This window comes from Oscarella lobularis, chromosome 4 (assembly GCF_947507565.1).
Source record: "Oscarella lobularis chromosome 4, ooOscLobu1.1, whole genome shotgun sequence".
NCBI lineage: Eukaryota > Metazoa > Porifera > Homoscleromorpha > Homosclerophorida > Oscarellidae > Oscarella > Oscarella lobularis.
In genome coordinates this window covers 3,087,654-3,105,334 of record NC_089178.1, presented here as the reverse complement: position 1 = coordinate 3,105,334, position 17,681 = coordinate 3,087,654, and the positions used below count along the sequence as shown (strand labels likewise).

Below are 17,681 nucleotides of genomic sequence, written 5' to 3'. Positions count from 1 at the left end.
GAGTTCCCGACTGTTTGCTATCCCGTCTATTCACAAAGTACGCTAGGCAAAGAAGAATGCCTCCGCGATGGCGAAAGATCCTTTACGAAAGCCAAGGCGTTGCGGACAATTACGTGGACGACAGCTTTTTGCAAGAAATGAGAAAAAACGGTCAGAAAAATTCCCCCCATCTCCGCGCTCTTGAAAAAAATTCTAATTAGTGAACACAAAAACCTATCCGCTAAATATTTTAATGTTTCATTCTGGCGTGGTCTCTCAACAAATCAGTTGGTGCGAAGATACAGTAGTACCGTTGCTAAATTTAAAATAAATTAATTAAATAATTTCTAGCGTAGTACTATTTGCCTCGGCATTTGCGTACACGGATTCGAAGCAGTTGGATCCAACGCATCTTTTTCTCCTAACAGCCGTCATGTCTACACTCAGCTATGCAATCCTAATCGCACTCGACTCATCACTATTGAAAATCAATAGATGTCATTTTTACCATCAGAACGCCCGTCCCCATGATAAAGACTTGATTTTCTAGTGATAGCTGACGTGCAGACGGCCTTTCTCTTTGTTGCCGCACTATACACTCTTTCACCCGTACTAAGAACCCTCACTGAGACTATCAGCACAGACACAACGTATGCTATGACAGTAAGTCTTGCAGAAAGAACAGCAATCAAGCTAAGACACTCTCTCCCTCTCAACAGACCGTTATGCTTCTCATTCACTTGCTATTTCACAACTACGGAGTTGATAGTTCTGTGTAAGAAGATTTAATTGAATCTCCTTGTACTATTACCTGACTGTTTAGAGTATCAAACGCTGTTTCTCTAAATGCAGCTATCTTCGCTTCCGTTTGTCTAGCATCGCGTCTACCTTCATCATGGCACGTCTTTGTAACCGTTCTCTTTGCTGTTCACTTATTTGCGCATGGTCCAGTCGTAAGACATAGACTAAAAGTAAGTTGCATATAAAATTCCAATACTCTGATGGATTTCCTTCCACAAAGGTGACGTGGCCTTGGCTGGATTATCTCATTACTTATCTATTGGCTATTGTTTGCCTTTTTGCCATTTGGTGGCTCTCTCTATCACTCACAGTTCTCCTAATGTTTCTCTACCTAGCTGTTGGCTTTGTCTGCCCCATTTGGTTTTACAAGTGGCAATCATTGAAAAAGTAGAAAACGTGGAAATGCGTGTCTTACTGACGTTTCTTCTTTTTTCTGTCTAGTAACATTTATGGCCCGTGGGATGAAGCAACAATTCAAGACTGAGAATCATTTATCAATTTAGTTTCAACGATAAATAACTGCTATGTAGTATTATTGAATCGATTCACGAATCTGGTTTATCAGATGCTTTTGGTCCGTCCAATAAGATGACGTCGTCGTTTTTTCTTCTTGGAATGAATGCGGCAAATCTAATCATAAGCAGTTCGACGCACGACTTCACCGTTGCCTCGACCAAAGGCATTTCTTCCTCGTCAAAATCCTCTAGAACGTAGTCGCGTACGAGAGACCGAGAATGCGGTCGCCCTATGCCAAATCTTAGTCTAGGCATCCTCTATAGAAAAAAAAGATGATTTCGCAAAGGAAGAATCAATGTTATCAATAACCCACATCGGACTGCATGCAGATCACAGCTGACTTGACACCATTGTGACCTCTTTAAATGACAAATTTTAATTAATAAATCTTCAAAAATATTTTTATTGACCTTGCACTTCCTCCGTTTTTCACAGCACACTTTCCCAAAGGAAGATCGATATCGTCGTGAATGAGAAATACGTCCGACGCCTCGACTCCATAAAAGGCAGCTTACGTGACACGCATAATTCAATTAAAAATTAAAAGAAATTCTCCTCTAGAGTACCGTACCTCCTTTCGCCACGGAACGACCGTTCTCGTTCATATAGAGCGTAGGTTTGAGTAGTATGAGCTGCTGGGGCGCGTCTTTGGACGAAATTCGCGCCGTGTAGCCAAATAGACGACGTTCCTTTTGCCAAACGACGCCGAGTTGACTGGCGAAGCTATCGATCACCGTTCGACCGACGCTGTGGCGCGATTTCTCCATGCCGAAGTTGCCCAGACCGATGAGCTGTCGCAAAAATAAAATTCTGTCGTTTTTAGCGTTTTTTATCGACTTGCCAGGCACGTTTTTGACGCGTTCGTCGCTATTTCGTCCATTGATCGGCTCCTATTTGTCATGCGTCGTAAGTAGTTGACGAGCGCGTAGAAGTTCGCTCGCGTGTGATAGGCGAGACGCGTTGCTGCGATTTTTCGGCGTTGCATAACCGAACGGCAAACTCGGGTAGCGCGCGCATTTCGTGCCGTCACGCCTGTCACGCCTACGAATGTGTCTCCAAATCGATTGTTTTTTGTGGTCATTGCAATATTGATACGTCTAAAACGCCGCTTCAATCCGGCATCGCACGACGGCGGCGCACTATTGAAGTCTACTAATGAGCCACGCCAGTGACGTCACACGCGGAAGTTAAGCATTACGTCAGAGCGCATCGTATCGTCAGTTCGTGGAAAAGGCCGAGCGGGCTCGCTATCGCCTTATTACAGTGTGAAGTAAGGTCTCTCGCTGCGTCAAGTACATAGGTATCCCAGAGTGGTCTCGCCACGGCCCCACTAAACCTCCCATCGGGGGTCGAAGCGCTAGAGCACGCTTGGGCCCTGCGTATCATAATGCTGAAAGGAACCATCGTTCGTCTTTCGATCCGAAACGCTTAGATTCGCGCGCCGTATAGCCGGAGAGGTACTAGATGTAAGCATAGGTGGGGTGTCGACGTGAGTAAGACAAGCGAAAGGTAGACTTTCGTTTCGTTCCGCTAAACGCTTTCTGCTGCATGTCTGCCGTCCTTCCCGTAAATCATGCGAAGTAGTCGTCCTCTGCCGCCTTGCCGTCGCTTCACGATTTTCGCCGAGGCGTTATATAGGCATTTCTATTGTCCTAGAGAGAGAGACGATATGGGCCCTCCTCGTAAATGGAGTGCTCTTGTTGTCCGGGTTTTCGTCGTCGCACTTCTCGTGGACGCCCATGCAGTCGGTGAGCTCTGGAAGGGGAGGCTCATTTTTGAGTGAATCGCCGTTGTCGTTTTAGGAGCAAAACTCCTAAACGTGTCGAAACCCTCGGTATTGAAGTTGGAGGAGAACGGATCAAATTGGAACAAGTGGAACGGAGCAACGATTCAAAATGGGCCAAATAAAATGTCATCATCCAAAGCAGACTTAAGTCATTCGAGCAAATTGACTGACGGCATATTTGGAACGACGTGCGTATACAACTGCACGGGGGATGCCTGCGAAAACTGGTTTGGCGGTCGCGTGTCAGGTAGAGAAGTGAACATGACGTTTGCCTTCAATGAAAGCAGAAAACTTTTTAACGTTACCATCAATGCACTGAAGGATAAACAGATAAACGGCAGCAAGAAAATCCGAATATTTGAACAAGTTGACGTTTATTTGTACTGGAACGAAAGCCTGCAGCTTCATATAAAGAAAAAACACAAAAGAGAAAACGATTCTTGCGATCTGAAAAACATAACCATTCCTCTATTCGGCCTGGCAGCTAAAAAGGTGGAAATGCATTTCACACTGTCTGCATCTCGAATGGCTATAGGTGAAATACAATATGAGGGAGAAGGTTTGTAAAAAACGCACGTCTCGTATTTGTTTCTACCTTACTTGTTTTTTGTAGACGTGGCAGAAAACGAGACAGGACTAGCGTTTGCAACCCCAAGTGGAATATTATCCTTTGCGCAGAAAAGAAAATTTTCATGCAATGCTACCGTTTCTAAGATAAACGCAGACATAGAAACGCTTTGTACTGCTGACGAGAAACGGTTGTGTGGGGCGTATACGTGCATTAGCAGATCATCAGGTAAGAAAAACTAAACTGACTCTCTATCAACGCAACTTGTGCGCGTGCAGATGATGGCTGCCATAGAGTAGAGGTAAAAGTGGATCCCAGTAACAGCGAGTCTGATGCACCGTTTAACACTATTTCATGGCGCAAAGAAGAAGGCAATTTCACTTTTATGATCGCTAAAATCCGCAGCGGGGCATTAAACAATTGTCCAGGTGGATACCGCCTCAAATTTCTCATTATCTGTTGTTTCATTTTCTTTTTTTTTGTTTCAGCCTTCCCAACTTCAGAATCTCAAGGTAGTAACGCTACATTGGGTACGATAGTCCCTGCGAATGATAGTGGTGTTCTAGCAGTGAGTCCTACTATAACTTTGAATGATACCAGTGTTCCAACAGTTACCAGCATGAGTCCTACTATAAATTCAACTTCTGATTCAACTTTTCCTACAGCTTCTGACCTGTCTGGCGGCGCCATAGCTGGAATCGTCATCGGCACTCTTCTCGTCCTTGCAGCTGTCGCGATTCTCGTCGTATTTCTTCTCTGTCATCATCAACGATGCCGCCGCCGCCGCCCCCGTCGCAAATCGGACGTCGTCGCAATGAAGTACGAGAGGGCAAACGGACACGAAGATATTCCCTCTCCTGTAAAGAAAGACTCGGACGTACTAGGAACGCACAGCGAACCAGCATACGAAATACCGCCGGACTGTCACTCAAACTGCGATAACGGCGTCGGGGAAAGAGACCAGACGAACGCTGATTACGCCGAAGTTGCCATAACGGAGACGACGTCAGCAGAAACGGCGACACCGGTGGGCGCGCCAATTGCGTCTCTATGCAAATTTCCCTTGAATCAAGCCGCCGAGGGGCCGCTCTACGCTCAGGCGGACGGCTTGGGAAAATCAAAGAGCATGTCAGCAGAAAAACCGCCAACAAAAAAGTCAAAAAAAGGACGAAAAGGAAGCATGCCGGCAAAATTGGTGATGAGAGTCAACGTTCAAGTATCGACGGAAAATAAGAGAAACGACGACGATACCGGCGACGAAGAGAACATATATAGCGAAGCAGAAGCAGGCAGCGCGCCGGCCACATCGCCGCCAGTTCCTCCCAAACCCATACCGAAATCTCACTCGGAAGTCCAGCGTCGTCGTCATCGATCGGGAGATAGCGGTCTCGGCGACGGCAGTTATCACGTATACGAGACGGTCGGCAACGGCAAAGCGCGCTCGGCGACCGATCCGCGTCGCGCCGCTCTCCGAAAAGTCGTCAATCTCGAAATCTACGCCTCGGTCGACGCCGTGAAACGGCACTCGCGTCTTCTCGCCGAAAAGACGACGATCGAGCACGAGGAGAATTGGACGCCGGAATTCTTCCTCGACGCGTCGATCAGCGGCGAATCGCCCCTCTCGTCGCCGACCGGCATGTTGCCGTATCAGTCGATTTACGCCGATCCGGCGCCGCTGTTGCACGAGGAAGGTCCGCTCGAATTGCCGTCGGAAAAATTCACGCAGCACAAGCTCATTGGACAGGGCCAATTCGGCGAAGTCTATCAGGCGTTTGCGACTCGACTTCTCATGGAAGATTTCACCGAGGGCCGATCAAATGGACTGTGCGTGAAGGACACGAACGTGGCGCTCAAGTACTTGCACAAGGGCGCGTCCAAGGACATGCAGGAGGCGTTCAATAAGGAGGTGAAGTTCATGGCGCCGCTTCAGCACGAGCACGTCGTTCGTCTGCTCGGCGTCTGCAGCGCCGAGCAGCCGCGCTTTATGGTGATCGAATATATGCAAAATGGCGATTTGAATCAGTATCTTCAGCGTTTTGCTCATCCCGGTCAGTCGGCGACGGCGAGTGCGGAGAAATCGATTCCCTACGGAACTCTGTTGAAAATGAGCTCGCAAATTGCGTCCGGCATGGAGTATCTCGCCTCCAAGTTTTTCATACATCGCGACTTGGCGACGCGGAATTGTTTGGTCGGTTCGAATCACGTCGTCAAGGTAGCCGATTTCGGCATGACGCGATCCGTCTACGAGAAGAATTACTATCGATTGGCTGGCCGAGCGATATTGCCAATAAGATGGATGGCACCGGAAACGTTCTACGGCAAATTTACCATCATGACCGACGTTTGGTCATTCGGCGTCACGTCCTGGGAGATCTTCACCTTGGCTCGATGTCAACCGTATCAAGAAATGTCCGACAAGGACGTGATTGAGAATGCTGTACGACTGGAGGGACGGACTATGTTGGAGCGGCCCAAAGTGTGCGACGATGCCACGTATGAGCTCATGATGATGTGCTGGAGTCGAGAGCCGGAGAATCGACCGTCTTTCACCGAGCTGCATAAAAAATTGAAAACGATGGCTAATGAATGCAATACCTGACTACAGTCTACTTACTACCAACCCCTCCCTTTTGTTCAGGCATTTCAATTAATCGATTAGCATTAGGTGTTTTCACGTAAGGATTGCTTCTTTTTCTCTTATTAAAATTGCATGATGTGATTTTTGTTTTTTTCTTTCTACTACGATAACCTCCCCAGTTCTAGTGGCTTTCAAGTTTACATGATTAATTAAAATTTACTTCCGAATGGTTAATTGAGTCCGCGCGCACCTGTCAAATGGAACATGACCAATCAAATTTATTGACCGCAACAGGTGCAGGCGCCTGCAGATGCTACGTAGCGTGCGGTACGAAAGTGAGAACATTCGCGTGAGAAAGAATGTCGGAGACGGGTCGCGTTCGCTGTCCGCTTTGCTCGGAACGATACGCCGATCCCAAGCTTCTCACCTGCCTACACACGTTCTGCGCGAGCTGTCTCGACGATCTCGCCGAGCCGGCGAACGGCGAATCGCATCTCGTCGTCACTTGCCCGACGTGCGGCGTCCAAACGCGCCTTTCCGACGACGGAATTCGCGGTCTCCCCACCGACATATTCGTTAGCAATCTTCTCGAAGTAGCCAGCGGTGGCGGCGGCGGCGGCGGCAGCGGCGAAGGTGGCGGAACCCCTCGCCACGCCTGCAATTTGTGCACGGAGGGAATCGTCGCCATTTCGCGCTGCGCCGACTGTCTCTCGTTTCTCTGCGAATTTTGCCAACAAGCGCATCGTCGCCAGCGTCGAACGGCCAACCATCGGCTCATGTCGATCGACGAAGCGCGTCGCGACGCCGCCGCCGCCGCCGCCAGTTCGTCGTCATCTTCTTCATCGTCATCATCCTCGTGTCACGTGCATCCAGGTGAACGCTTGACGCTCTATTGCGACACGTGCGAGCGATTGGCGTGCGCCGATTGCGCGCTGAGCGAACACGCCGATCATCGCTACACGTCGCTCGTCGACGCGTGCACTCGACACGGCGACGCGCTCACGCGTCTCTTCGACGAAGCGCGTCGACACGTGACCAATCTCAAAGAGGGTCTCGTCGACGTACGGGACGTGGAGAATCGCGTAAAAGAACGCGCCGCCGTCGTGGCGCGCGAAATTTGTGACGTCATCGATTCGGGAGTGAAAGCTCTACACGAGCAAAAGCGAAGTTTGTTGGCCGCTTTGGACTCGATTCAACAGCAGAAACTCTCCGTTTTGGATTGCCAAGTGGCGATGCTCGAAAGAGCGATCGACGACGCAAACACGAGTTGTCAGTTTGCAGCGGAAGCGCTTCGAGACGGCGGCAAAATGGAATTGCTCGTCATGAAGGGTCCCCTAACGCGACGTCTCGAAGAGCTGATGCGACTCTCCGTTCCATGTCGACCGCAAGCCGACGACTACATTCGATTTTGTTCGAGCGAAATTCTCAGCGTTTTGAGTTGCGACGAAGCGGTCGGCGTCGTCGAGGGCCAGGGCACGGATCCCGTCAACAGCGTTCTCGCCACGGAGACGACTATTCTTCAGACGAGCGTCGCCAAAACGAAAACGGTGACGCTGGTGGCGAGAGATCGATACGGGGAGCGTCGATGTCGCGGCGGCGATTCCGTCAAGGCGGAGATGGAGAATAGGAAATGCAGTGGAATTTCGTGCAATGTCGTCGACTGCGAAGACGGGACCTATACGATCGAATTCGCTTCGAACGAGGCCGGCGAACATCGACTCAACGTCACCGTCAATGGGGAACACGTGAACGGGAGCCCGTTTCTCGTTCGCGTCTTGCCGAGACGGCGACGACACAAGGGCGTGTGGCATTGTTGCACGTTTTGCTCGAGCGGCGGGAAGAAGAATGTTCGGTGCGGATGCGGCGGTGTCATGCCGGGCGGCTTTGCGGGATGCGGTCACGGGCATCCTGGGCATCCAGGATGCAAGCATTGGTCCTGCTGTGGTTCTCTAGTGCACAAGTCAGATTGCACAACAGTGGAATAGAAAAAAACAAACATAATCAACGAGCGCAAACATTTATCAAAAACGTTAGTCTTAGACGACCAGCAGGAACAGCAGCAGTAAGAACCCGTATTCGACTCTTGCTGCTGAACTTGGGGTAGGGGTAGAGGCAGAAATGGGTGCAATTGTTGGCGGTTGATTGAGGGTATTTTTGCATTGCGGTCTGACGGGCGCGGGCTCCGCTGGCACGTTGGGAATGGTCACTGTTTGCTCCGTCTAAAGAAAACAGTTTGAATCAATTGAAATGTGTATATTTGAATTGGTACGATTATGGCGCTGTGTTCGACGCCTGTACACTGAATCTTTCTGTCCTTTGAAGCAAAATAATCAAGATACGCGGCGTCAGCGCCGGGTTTGGAGAAATTGAGAGTGAGTAATGCTTGCCGGAGTCCATTGCTATCACTTCCAAAAAAGCTTCCCCAGCCTTGGCTAGAAAACAAATTGTTAATAGTCGCGTTCTAAGGGACCGAATGATTTAATCAATGCCTATCTGCTTTCTCGGTTAGATCGGCTAGAGCAGCTGATGGAATTTCGCTCACGCAGGATTGAACAGTAGCAGCCGGATAGATAATCGTATAAGCCAGACACATTTCGTCTGTCGTGCTAAGACCTGCCTACGTACACAAGCACGCCGTGCCGGTTTTTGTTGCGGTGTACGTGAAATCAAAAGTCAGACTTACCACGGTCAACTTTGTCCTTTTTGATGTATCGTAAACGCATTCGGTCTGAAACGAATCGCCCTAAGAAAAAACCCCTTTAGGATTCAAAACGTTTTTAATTAATGAGAAGCAAAGGCCTTCTTTACAGGCAGAATCGTGACATTTCTCAGAGGAGTCACAAAATCCTATATAGAAGAGTTGACATTGCGAGAGTAGCATTTGAATGAGCTCACCTGATAGTTGAAATCGTAGTGCTCGTTGTGAGCGATGTACCCTAGGTCTTGGCCATTGCGAAACTGCCTAAGCCGAATGGCAACACCAGCGGTATGAGAGTGAAAAAACACAGAAAAAACCGTCGAGCCTCCAGACGGAATTCCCTAAAACGAGGATGAATTGGCTACAGTACGACGAGGAAAAATTACGGCGTTGGTGCACTGCGATGAGCAATACGATTTCAGTGTAGCCTTTGGCAATCCGGGAGGAACAAAAAAAGTCAAGGACGATACAATTTGACCGAATTCGAGCAAAGATCCGAGTTGTTTGGGTTTCTTTGTCGTATAGTAGAATTTGAACCCGGACGAGTCGACGTAATCTGTCATACACTGAAGCTAGCAAAAAGAAATTGGTTACGCTCTTCTCTCACCTGATCTCATATCGACATTGTTGTAGTGCAGTCCAATCATCACGTATTGAACGCCGTCCTTTCCACTGAAGGGAATGCCAACATCATCTGGAAAATGTATCTCCTAAGAAAAAAAGGTTCAGTACACCTACTCTCTCCAGAATAGAAATAGAAAACCTTGCCACCGACTGCCCACGCTCCAATAGCACTGACGCCCCAACAACGTTTAATGTTATTATCACGTGTGCCGCATACGCCTTCTTGATCAAGATAATTTTTAGCGGTGTCGCATCGATAGACAAGCATGTGATGAACGATGGCTTTGTGACCAATAATTGGTTTAAACTAAATTAACCATCAATCGTCAAAATCTAGAAGAAGGAAAATTTACTCCAAGCAAGTAGCCTCCTTCTGGTAGAACGGGCAATTTCACTGGCTTGCACCAGTACGTCGTAGCGTCAGATGGAACTGTAAGCTGAACAGATAGGTAAATAAGACCAGAAGCAAACTCGCATTTGTTTGTCTAACATTGTTTGTTTTCACATCAAAGGTTGGAGTCCCACTCGGAAACGGTTTCACAGTACGTCCGCTCAGCAAATTGACGCTCTTTCCGCCCATTTTCTGATGCTGCATCAGTCCATTGATAGTATCAGGGTCTTCATGATGATATGCCCAGATCACGTTCGAAGTGCCAGGCTAACAAAACAAACATACAGCAGCAAATAGACCGAAATAATTGAATTTTCTCGTACGGGAACGTCGGCGTCATTGGGCTCACAGGCACGAATTTTTCGCGTGAACTCGAGCACCGTCATCATATTGTCTTCTGTCGCCGCAACTAGCTCAACGTTCTGCTTGGGATCGATCGGCGGAAGAGACCTGCCCAACGAATGACGATCCTAATAATCAATCAATTAGTTAATTGCAATCGATTATTGATTTTTCACTTGCCTGAAGAAAGCCTTTGCCATCTTTTACCCAACCTGTGACGATGTCTGAATCGGGCATTTGTCCGGTTGGCGATAAGCCGAATCCGATCCATCCGGTCGTTTTCGCTTCGATGCCGATGTTGATTATGCCCATGACGTGGTCGACCGTCCAATGAAGCCAGACAGTGTTGGCATCATCCAAGCTGACGCTAAAATCGTATTTTCGACTTAGGGATGCAGAGGTGCTTGCTAAGACAACGCAAGCAAAGAGAAAGAAGACGGTTCTCATGACTGAGACTATCAAGCCGTGACCTCTGCAGAAGAGGCGTGACCTCTGCGGAAACAGTAGGAGTGTCACCTACGGGTCTTGATCACGAGGTCCGCGATCCACCAATTGCACACACAACTTGACAAGAATGAAGAAACTCGCTGGAAAGGTCGCTGTAGTGACTGCGTCGACAGAAGGGTAGAGTGATTATTTGCCTGTATACAATATAACACTCATTTAGTATTGGATTTGCTATTGCTCGACGGCTTGCCGTAGATGGAGCCAAGGTCGTTATCAGTAGCAGAAAGCAGGTGCTCCGCGAGCAAGTAGCTTTCGAGTTTTCAGCTGGATTGTTAGGAAAATGTAAAAAGATGCGTGCAACAATTCCAAGAAGAAAATCTAGAGGTGACTGGAATACCATGTCACGTGGGAAAGAGCACAGACAGAGAAAATCTAATAAAAAAGGTTGCAGAAATCAAAATTTTAATAATGCATGTTGCTATGTTTGTACTAGGCTATCGATGCATATGGCAAGTTGGACATCTTAGTTTCCAACGCTGCTGTTAATCCCGTCTTTGGTCACGTCTTGAATGTATTTATTTAGTTAGCTATTCAACATGCACCTGATAATTTATTTGTAGACTTCCGATGAAGTTTGGACCAAGGTTGGTGGTACCAGGTCTCTTATTTTTATGCTCGATTTGTCTAATTTAGTTATTTGACGTCAATGTTATATCTGCAGCATCACTAACCGGATTGGCTGCACCCCACATTGAAGCAGCAGGGTAAAGCAGAGACAATATTGCTTAGTATAAGGAACGAATGTTACAAATAGAGGTGGTACCATTATTTACATTTCATCTATAGCCGGATTTTCGTCATTCGAAGTGACGCGCAAGACTAAGGCATATCAGCAATGTTTATAATAATTTTCAGGGCCTTGGACCATATTCTGTCACCAAAACGGCTTTGATTGGACTGACAAAGGTGATGGCAAGAGAACTTGGCCCAGCTATTCGAGTCAATTGCATTGCTCCTGGTCTGATCAAAACGCGTTTTAGTCAGGCAGTAAAAAATCAATAACCCTAACACATTGGACTCGCATATGCGACACATCATGATTTCTTCCTAGCTCTGGTCTATCCCGGAAGAAAAGGAGAAATTTGAACAGCAATTGCCTCTCAAACGGTACAGTCTTAGCATCGTTGTACACGCCCTCATATATTCAGTCTCGCCGCAGAATTGGTACCACAGCTGATGTCAGTGGATTGGCTTCGTTCTTGTGCAGCGACGAGTCGTCTTACATCACCGGCGAAACGATCGTGGCAGCCGGAGGAGCGCTGTCCAGACTCTGAAGTTTTTGAAACCCCGCCCTGTGCGCATTTTTTTTGTCAGCCGCGTGTCTCTACGTAGGTGTAGGTGCGTCACTGTATAAATCTCGTGACTGTACTCGTGCCTCCTCCTACTTCACGACACGACGGAGTCCGACGGCGATCCCCTTTTTCTTATGTCTGACTCTGGAAGCGAAGGCGACCATAAACCGCTGATCGCCTGGCGACGAGGAAAACGAACTCCTCGAAACAGAAATACGATCGGTGGGTCAACAACTCAGCGATCGATTTTGTAGGCGCTACGCTATTTTCTGTGCACTCCAGACGACTTACGCTTGAAACAAGCCGTTACGTTTATCGATGATGCAATCCAGGTAAAGTGGAAACCGGAACAAAAATTTCCCACAATGTAAAAAAAAAAACCCCGATCGTTCTCCAGTATCGCGCTATTCATCACAAAATCGACAGCGCTTCTCTGAAACTCTACGGAATCTATTACTCTCGTCCCGTTCAATGGTAGGGTGCTTGGGCAGGTGGCCCAATTTTCAAAAATACAGTCCGTTTTTTTGAGGTTGATCGGTATTTCTATTGCCGTCATTTTTCTCTTGACTTTTTTCGAAAGGCCGTCGTCTATAAGGTGCAGTGCCACCGGTTTTTCTGTTGACAATTTATAATGCCATAATTTATCTATCATCAGTGCATCGTCTGATCCTGCCTGTGCTAAACGATACACTCCACCTTGTGGAACGACGGAGGCCATCGAATTCGTGTGTCTTTTTATCTTTCTAATTGATGCTACAGTCAAGGTTTCTCCTCTCCTCTCTTCACTAAAAAAGATTCATTTTACTATTTTTGATGTAGGGCTATCTCTTGGGAATGAGACGTTTTATTCGAAAGGCTTGGCACATTTTGTACTTTACTGTAATAATAATATCTATTATTGACTGGATGGTCACAGTTGGCACGGATTGTCGAGAGGTTGTATTTCTTGTAAGAGCGAGCTTGATCTAATAATCTAGTTTAGATTGCTCACGTGACCAGATGGAGAAGAATATTTCGTCCAGTATTCTTATTACATTATTCTACTCTGATGAAGAAAACTGTAGAGTGCAACCGTATGCTACCTTTTCAAACTAATACGCTTTTTTATTTTTAGTTAAAATCTCTAAGCAAAACGGTTCCACAGATAATGAGGTAAAAAAGACCAAGTTTGAAAATATTCTAATGAATTTCTTTATTTAGCGTGATGTTTTTGCTTCTATTGCACATCTATTTTTTCACCATGATCGGCATGCTTCTCTTTCACGACGTAAAAAAACTGATAAATTTGCGTCCTTTCTTTGTAATTGATGCGGGCCAAAACAGCGATCGCAAGGTCCAGAGAGTTCTCATAACGGGACCAATCACTCGTCTGCTAATGCACCTCATCATCATAATTCTACTCAATTTCACTGTTACTACGTGAGTTTTCTTGTTGATTAGAGGTTCTTGCCTACGTTCGTTCCTTCCTATATAGACTCAGCACAATAAAACACACAACGTCACGTTGAGATCCGAAGCTCACAAATATTTCCAGACGTTGGAGACATCTATGATCAGTCTTCTCGTCTTGCTTACGACGGCCAACAATCCAGACGGTGTGATCTATTCCGTCCCGGTCTTTGTATTTGCGTCTAAACTTGAACTCTTCTGCAGTCATGATTCCCGCGTATAGAGAGCACCGTCTTTACGCTCTTTATTTCATCGTTTATCTTGCTATTGGTAATTAATAATACTGTACTTGTAGACGAGCTCAATTCTCTTCTCCAGGTCTCTATTTATTGCTTAATTTGTTGACTGCGGTAATTTATAACCAATTCAGAGGATACCTTGCTGTATGTCAAACAAAAAGCCGTTTTGGGGGGGTTCTTTGATTTACTCTTGATACTGTAGAGTTCTCTGCAAGGAAGTTTCTTTCGGCGACGCGTTGGGGTGAGAGCTGCGTTCGAAGTATTGAAAAGCAGCCGTCTTAATTCGCCAGCAAAGGAGCGAATGTACTGCAGCTGAATTTCTCTTCTATACCCCCCATCATCTATCCTTTGATTTGATCTAGTGATACGGTTGATTTGGCGCTGGTCAAACAGGTAGTGAATAGAATTAGACTACCTAAACAATACGAACCTAAAATGCACCAGGTCAGTAGTGACTACTAAAAAAGTCTACTGTTCTAATTTATTTGTCTATAAGAATCTTCACAAGTGGGAGTCAAATCGTATGACATACGTCGAATTTAGAGACTATTTTGACACGCTCTATCTCGATCCATCCCAATTTGTGGACGTTAGTGACTACGTTTGCCTATAGACATTGGTTTACCTTGCTTTTCGTGTTGTAGGATAGGAGAGACTTTACGTTGTCGCAAAAATCCGTTGTTCGAGTAGCTCAGAAGGTCATCCGTAGCAGATGGTATAAATGGTTTCAAAATATTGTAACTATTGCCAACTGCTTTGTTATAACAGTAAGAACGCAATTAAAATTATTCTCTGCGTCAAATTCCGCTTTTTCGCACAGTTGGAACTCGTACGCGAGTACGACTCTAATATGGCTCACGACGATTCGACACTGGCCGTGAGGCGTTACGTTGTTCATTGAAATTTGGATTATTTGATTTTGAACAGATTGTCAACATGTCATTTATTTTTTACTACTTCTTTGAGCAGGTAAAGCGAATGTGAAGCGCCACCGTAACACTTGTTTATTTCGTTTCTCAGCTTTTCATGTTGTGCTTCCTGGGACCAAGAGAATATGCGTCAAACAAGGTGACTCAGTGCACGTCTTTTTTTTTGTTTCCATACGCAACTTTTTTATATTCTCAGGGAAATATTTATGATGGCGTTGTTGCTGTGGGGATGATGGTACTCTAGTAGTCAGCTTAAGAATTTTGTTGTAACTATTTGTCTCCTCACTCTAGGTCGTTCAGATAGTGATATTTAGTGTTGATCGATTTCCCTTTGCGTAAGACTATCCGTGCCGTCGTTTCTTCGTAATATGGAAGAGTTTCCTCCTAGTCATCGTCGCGCTAACAGCGCGGCGTTACATAGTCTTTCTCTCTGGGATTTGTACAGAATTGTCAACATTCTCATCATGGTACGTCTTCTGCGTGTGATTCCTCACATAAAGGTAGGCCCAGCTAGTCAGTTGTATACATATTTCTCCATGTCCTGGTGCGTTTCTAGATGCTGCGAGTCATAACCGGAACTCTGGCTGATCTTGTAAAAAGCCTCGCACCATTTATGGGCATCCTTGTGGTGGCCTACTACTTCTTTGCTATACTCGGCATGCAGTGCCTAGGAAACGTCCCCAAGTTTAGTGACATGCATCACATCCGCAAGTCTGCTCTTCCTTTGACTCTATTGTGTGGTGACTCACTGAGAGGATTATTATTCTTAGGGGAACGCGATTGAGCCAGTGCGGAACGTACGAAAACTTGCACTACTTTCCTAACAATTTTGACGACTTTGCTGTAATCGAATGCGCACGTAGCTCTTCTAGTAGCGGTTTATTTCTTTCTAGTCTTCTCTCGTCGTTCTCTGGGATGTAATGGTTGTCAATAACTGGTCAGTATTTTTGGAAGCTTACTCATATGCTGTCAGTCCGTGAGTGACACAAGAGACATCAGTCGAGGGTTTTAATAATTTTTTTTAGGTGGGCACAACTCTATTTTATTGCTTGGTGGTTTACCTCGGCCGTCGTCTGTGCCAACCTTTTTATTGCTCTAGTTTTGGAGGTAAAATTCCATGGAGATTTAGTTGTTTTTGTGACGCAGCTCTGGCAGGCGTTTATCTCAAAGTGGGATGAACTGAAAATTGATCAAACGGGCCGTCGCATAACTAGCGTGGTTCGTTCTTTCAATTTAGAACGTCCTTCTAGTGATAGAGCTGCGTTGTAGGGCGACGAAACTTTTTCCAGGGTTAATGTAGTACCGGGCGTCCAAACAACAAGCATCCAAACGACAGAGCCGTCAGCTGGAACGACAACGGACAGGAATTTTTACATACATCGAGCATTTCGGTTTGAACGGCGTCCTTTATTGTACCTATGAAGTCAAACTGTTTTTTTTTCAGTGGAAATTTGGTGGAACCATCTGAGCACAGCATCATGCACGAACTTCATTCCCATGCTGAGTTGGTTGTCTACTAATGCCTTGATCTGTTTTCTTTAGCCTTCCTGCGCGCTCGCTGGTATATTGCAATTTTAAGTTATTGTACTCAGTAATACACTACCCTCGCAATCTTATTCAAGCAAGTGTCTACGTTCAGCAAGTAAAAAAAACATATCACAGTCACAAACAGTACACGTCCGTCACGAAGTTGTATACTAGGTGCAATTAAGTGTCGGTTCTTCATTCACGACGAGGACGGTATCGGTGATTCGGGATAAGAGAGCAGCGACGGCATCTTTGTCATATGGAGGTTTGCTCCACATGTCGTTTAGGAGAAAATCCTCCACCGCTGCCTCGGCGTCTAAAAAAGAAAAGCCGCCTTTCAATTCCTGTTTTAGGTGAGCGACGAAAATGATGACAGCGCTTTCATACGGACTGTCGTACTGATCGCAGTAAGAATAGAAGAGAAACGGCGACTTTGGCGGAAGCAATTCTATATAGTCCACAACTATAGCTTTGGCATCGACTTCTTCCAACGTTCGTCTCAATTCTTCATCCAACTTCAATTTTGCATCTGCCCCAGAAAGAGACTCAAAGTCTTTTCCATTGAAAAGCTTGTGTCCTCTGAGTGAATGAATATCTGCTAGTTTCTTGGCAAAACAACTGGCTGTGACGGATGTGCTCGGCTGCGCGACAATCATTAAGACAAGTGGACGGCCAGTAAGCGTTCTGCTGTCGAGATGCTTTGTACTTCTCGCTTGTATTGTTCTCCACAATCGTTCGCTTTGAGACGGAAAGTCCTTTCTCAGTCGTGGAAGAGCATTGAAAAAGTGCTCTAGTTGAATTTCATCGTTTGTCTTCTCCGCCTTCTCTGTTTTCTGGTTTAGCCCTAGTTTTAGCATTAGAAGAAAAAAGACGACTAAACATGTCCACAGTATCAAGATGCACGCCCATCCCATTTCTTTTTTTCTCGTTGACGATTTCGTATTGTCGTCAACAGTACTTCTTTCTTCTTCATCGCCCTGTGTTGTGGATTTCTCATTGTTCTCAGTGGAACTGGACTCTTCCTTCATATGATACTCTTTTGCATCACTGGTCTCTTCACTGCTGCTTTCCGTGATGCTGCTGGGTGCTTGATAGGTGCTGTCACTGGAGAGATTATCTGTAAAAGAGCAGAGATCGTCCTACATAGGCACTACGGTATATGTACAGTAGCTACGCTGTTCATCTTCCAGATTCGGATACCGAGCGTTTTCATTTTCTAGATCAGATAACTTCTCTTTAACTTCCTATTACAATAAAAAAATCAGTCTAAACCGCCTCTCTTCAACTTTGCTCTGCCCTACTCTATGCAAGTCTCGGTACGGGTCCTTGTCCTTCGCGTCTGGCACAACGTCAGTCAGAGCTTATTGAGCACTCAGTAATGTTTCTCACTTTTTCTGCTCCTCAAGTTGTAGTAGACTTTACTCATTTTTCTTGTCCGTTTTTTTGGAGAGAGTG

At 46.2% G+C, this 17,681-nt stretch overlaps 8 protein-coding genes across 12 annotated transcripts; 5 read left to right on the top strand and 3 right to left on the bottom strand.

Moving 5' to 3' along the window:
* The first annotated feature begins 15 nt into the window (after positions 1-15).
* On the top strand, positions 16-1,660 carry LOC136186659 (phosphatidylinositol N-acetylglucosaminyltransferase subunit C-like). Its single transcript, XM_065974103.1, has 8 exons — positions 16-150; positions 201-270; positions 331-476; positions 530-642; positions 699-754; positions 803-950; positions 1,001-1,167; positions 1,222-1,660. Exons 1-8 carry the CDS (start codon positions 57-59, stop codon positions 1,262-1,264), a joined length of 837 nt encoding a protein of 278 aa, XP_065830175.1. The 5' UTR covers positions 16-56; the 3' UTR covers positions 1,265-1,660.
* On the bottom strand, positions 1,254-2,370 carry LOC136186660 (probable peptidyl-tRNA hydrolase). The gene is made up of 5 exons (XM_065974104.1): positions 2,138-2,370; positions 1,868-2,087; positions 1,707-1,806; positions 1,610-1,655; positions 1,254-1,553 (listed from the first exon to the last, which is right to left on the bottom strand). The coding sequence occupies exons 1-5, from the start codon at positions 2,279-2,281 to the stop codon at positions 1,326-1,328; spliced, it is 738 nt and encodes a 245-aa protein (XP_065830176.1). The 5' UTR covers positions 2,282-2,370; the 3' UTR covers positions 1,254-1,325.
* Positions 2,371-2,483: 113 nt separating this feature from the next.
* On the top strand, positions 2,484-6,462 carry LOC136186649 (uncharacterized). Of its 5 annotated transcripts, none has more exons than XM_065974090.1 (7): positions 2,578-2,753; positions 2,953-3,044; positions 3,099-3,641; positions 3,696-3,878; positions 3,929-4,078; positions 4,139-4,162; positions 4,316-6,462. In XM_065974090.1, exons 2-7 carry the CDS (start codon positions 2,966-2,968, stop codon positions 6,247-6,249), a joined length of 2,913 nt encoding a protein of 970 aa, XP_065830162.1. In that variant the 5' UTR covers positions 2,578-2,753; positions 2,953-2,965; the 3' UTR covers positions 6,250-6,462. The 5 variants fall into 5 exon arrangements, with proteins under 5 accessions (XP_065830158.1, XP_065830162.1, XP_065830160.1 ...); XM_065974088.1 differs by having other exon boundaries at positions 4,217-6,462; XM_065974089.1 differs by having other exon boundaries at positions 4,139-4,180.
* Positions 6,463-6,562: 100 nt separating this feature from the next.
* On the top strand, positions 6,563-8,916 carry LOC136186653 (E3 ubiquitin-protein ligase TRIM45-like). The gene has a single exon (XM_065974096.1). The coding sequence runs from the start codon at positions 6,588-6,590 to the stop codon at positions 8,211-8,213; it is 1,626 nt and encodes a 541-aa protein (XP_065830168.1). The 5' UTR covers positions 6,563-6,587; the 3' UTR covers positions 8,214-8,916.
* LOC136186652 (DBH-like monooxygenase protein 1) lies at positions 8,177-10,781 on the bottom strand. The gene is made up of 13 exons (XM_065974095.1): positions 10,464-10,781; positions 10,265-10,411; positions 10,041-10,208; positions 9,904-9,987; positions 9,690-9,857; positions 9,534-9,636; positions 9,313-9,482; positions 9,124-9,267; positions 9,037-9,075; positions 8,912-8,971; positions 8,718-8,845; positions 8,498-8,660; positions 8,177-8,447 (listed from the first exon to the last, which is right to left on the bottom strand). The coding sequence occupies exons 1-13, from the start codon at positions 10,728-10,730 to the stop codon at positions 8,265-8,267; spliced, it is 1,824 nt and encodes a 607-aa protein (XP_065830167.1). The 5' UTR covers positions 10,731-10,781; the 3' UTR covers positions 8,177-8,264.
* A 21-nt stretch (positions 10,782-10,802) lies between these two features.
* Positions 10,803-12,158, top strand: LOC136186662 (dehydrogenase/reductase SDR family member 4-like). The gene is made up of 10 exons (XM_065974106.1): positions 10,803-10,907; positions 10,951-11,020; positions 11,067-11,174; positions 11,224-11,301; positions 11,351-11,374; positions 11,424-11,494; positions 11,545-11,596; positions 11,646-11,777; positions 11,842-11,897; positions 11,950-12,158. The coding sequence occupies exons 1-10, from the start codon at positions 10,858-10,860 to the stop codon at positions 12,062-12,064; spliced, it is 756 nt and encodes a 251-aa protein (XP_065830178.1). The 5' UTR covers positions 10,803-10,857; the 3' UTR covers positions 12,065-12,158.
* Positions 12,159-12,170: 12 nt separating this feature from the next.
* Positions 12,171-16,315, top strand: LOC136186650 (two pore channel protein 2-like). The gene is made up of 30 exons (XM_065974091.1): positions 12,171-12,304; positions 12,365-12,414; positions 12,480-12,556; positions 12,612-12,677; positions 12,738-12,846; positions 12,902-13,018; positions 13,065-13,142; positions 13,197-13,234; positions 13,283-13,349; positions 13,406-13,501; positions 13,557-13,677; positions 13,736-13,801; positions 13,850-13,914; positions 13,973-14,073; positions 14,133-14,214; positions 14,267-14,359; positions 14,415-14,537; positions 14,591-14,647; positions 14,698-14,739; positions 14,791-14,838; positions 14,896-14,934; positions 14,991-15,034; positions 15,088-15,199; positions 15,256-15,410; positions 15,470-15,542; positions 15,593-15,675; positions 15,725-15,806; positions 15,855-15,917; positions 15,969-16,090; positions 16,144-16,315. The coding sequence occupies exons 1-30, from the start codon at positions 12,217-12,219 to the stop codon at positions 16,217-16,219; spliced, it is 2,433 nt and encodes an 810-aa protein (XP_065830163.1). The 5' UTR covers positions 12,171-12,216; the 3' UTR covers positions 16,220-16,315.
* Positions 16,266-17,681, bottom strand: LOC136186656 (uncharacterized). The gene is made up of 4 exons (XM_065974098.1): positions 17,616-17,681; positions 17,528-17,565; positions 17,401-17,470; positions 16,266-17,343 (listed from the first exon to the last, which is right to left on the bottom strand). Exons 1-4 carry the CDS (start codon positions 17,650-17,652, stop codon positions 16,397-16,399), a joined length of 1,092 nt encoding a protein of 363 aa, XP_065830170.1. The 5' UTR covers positions 17,653-17,681; the 3' UTR covers positions 16,266-16,396.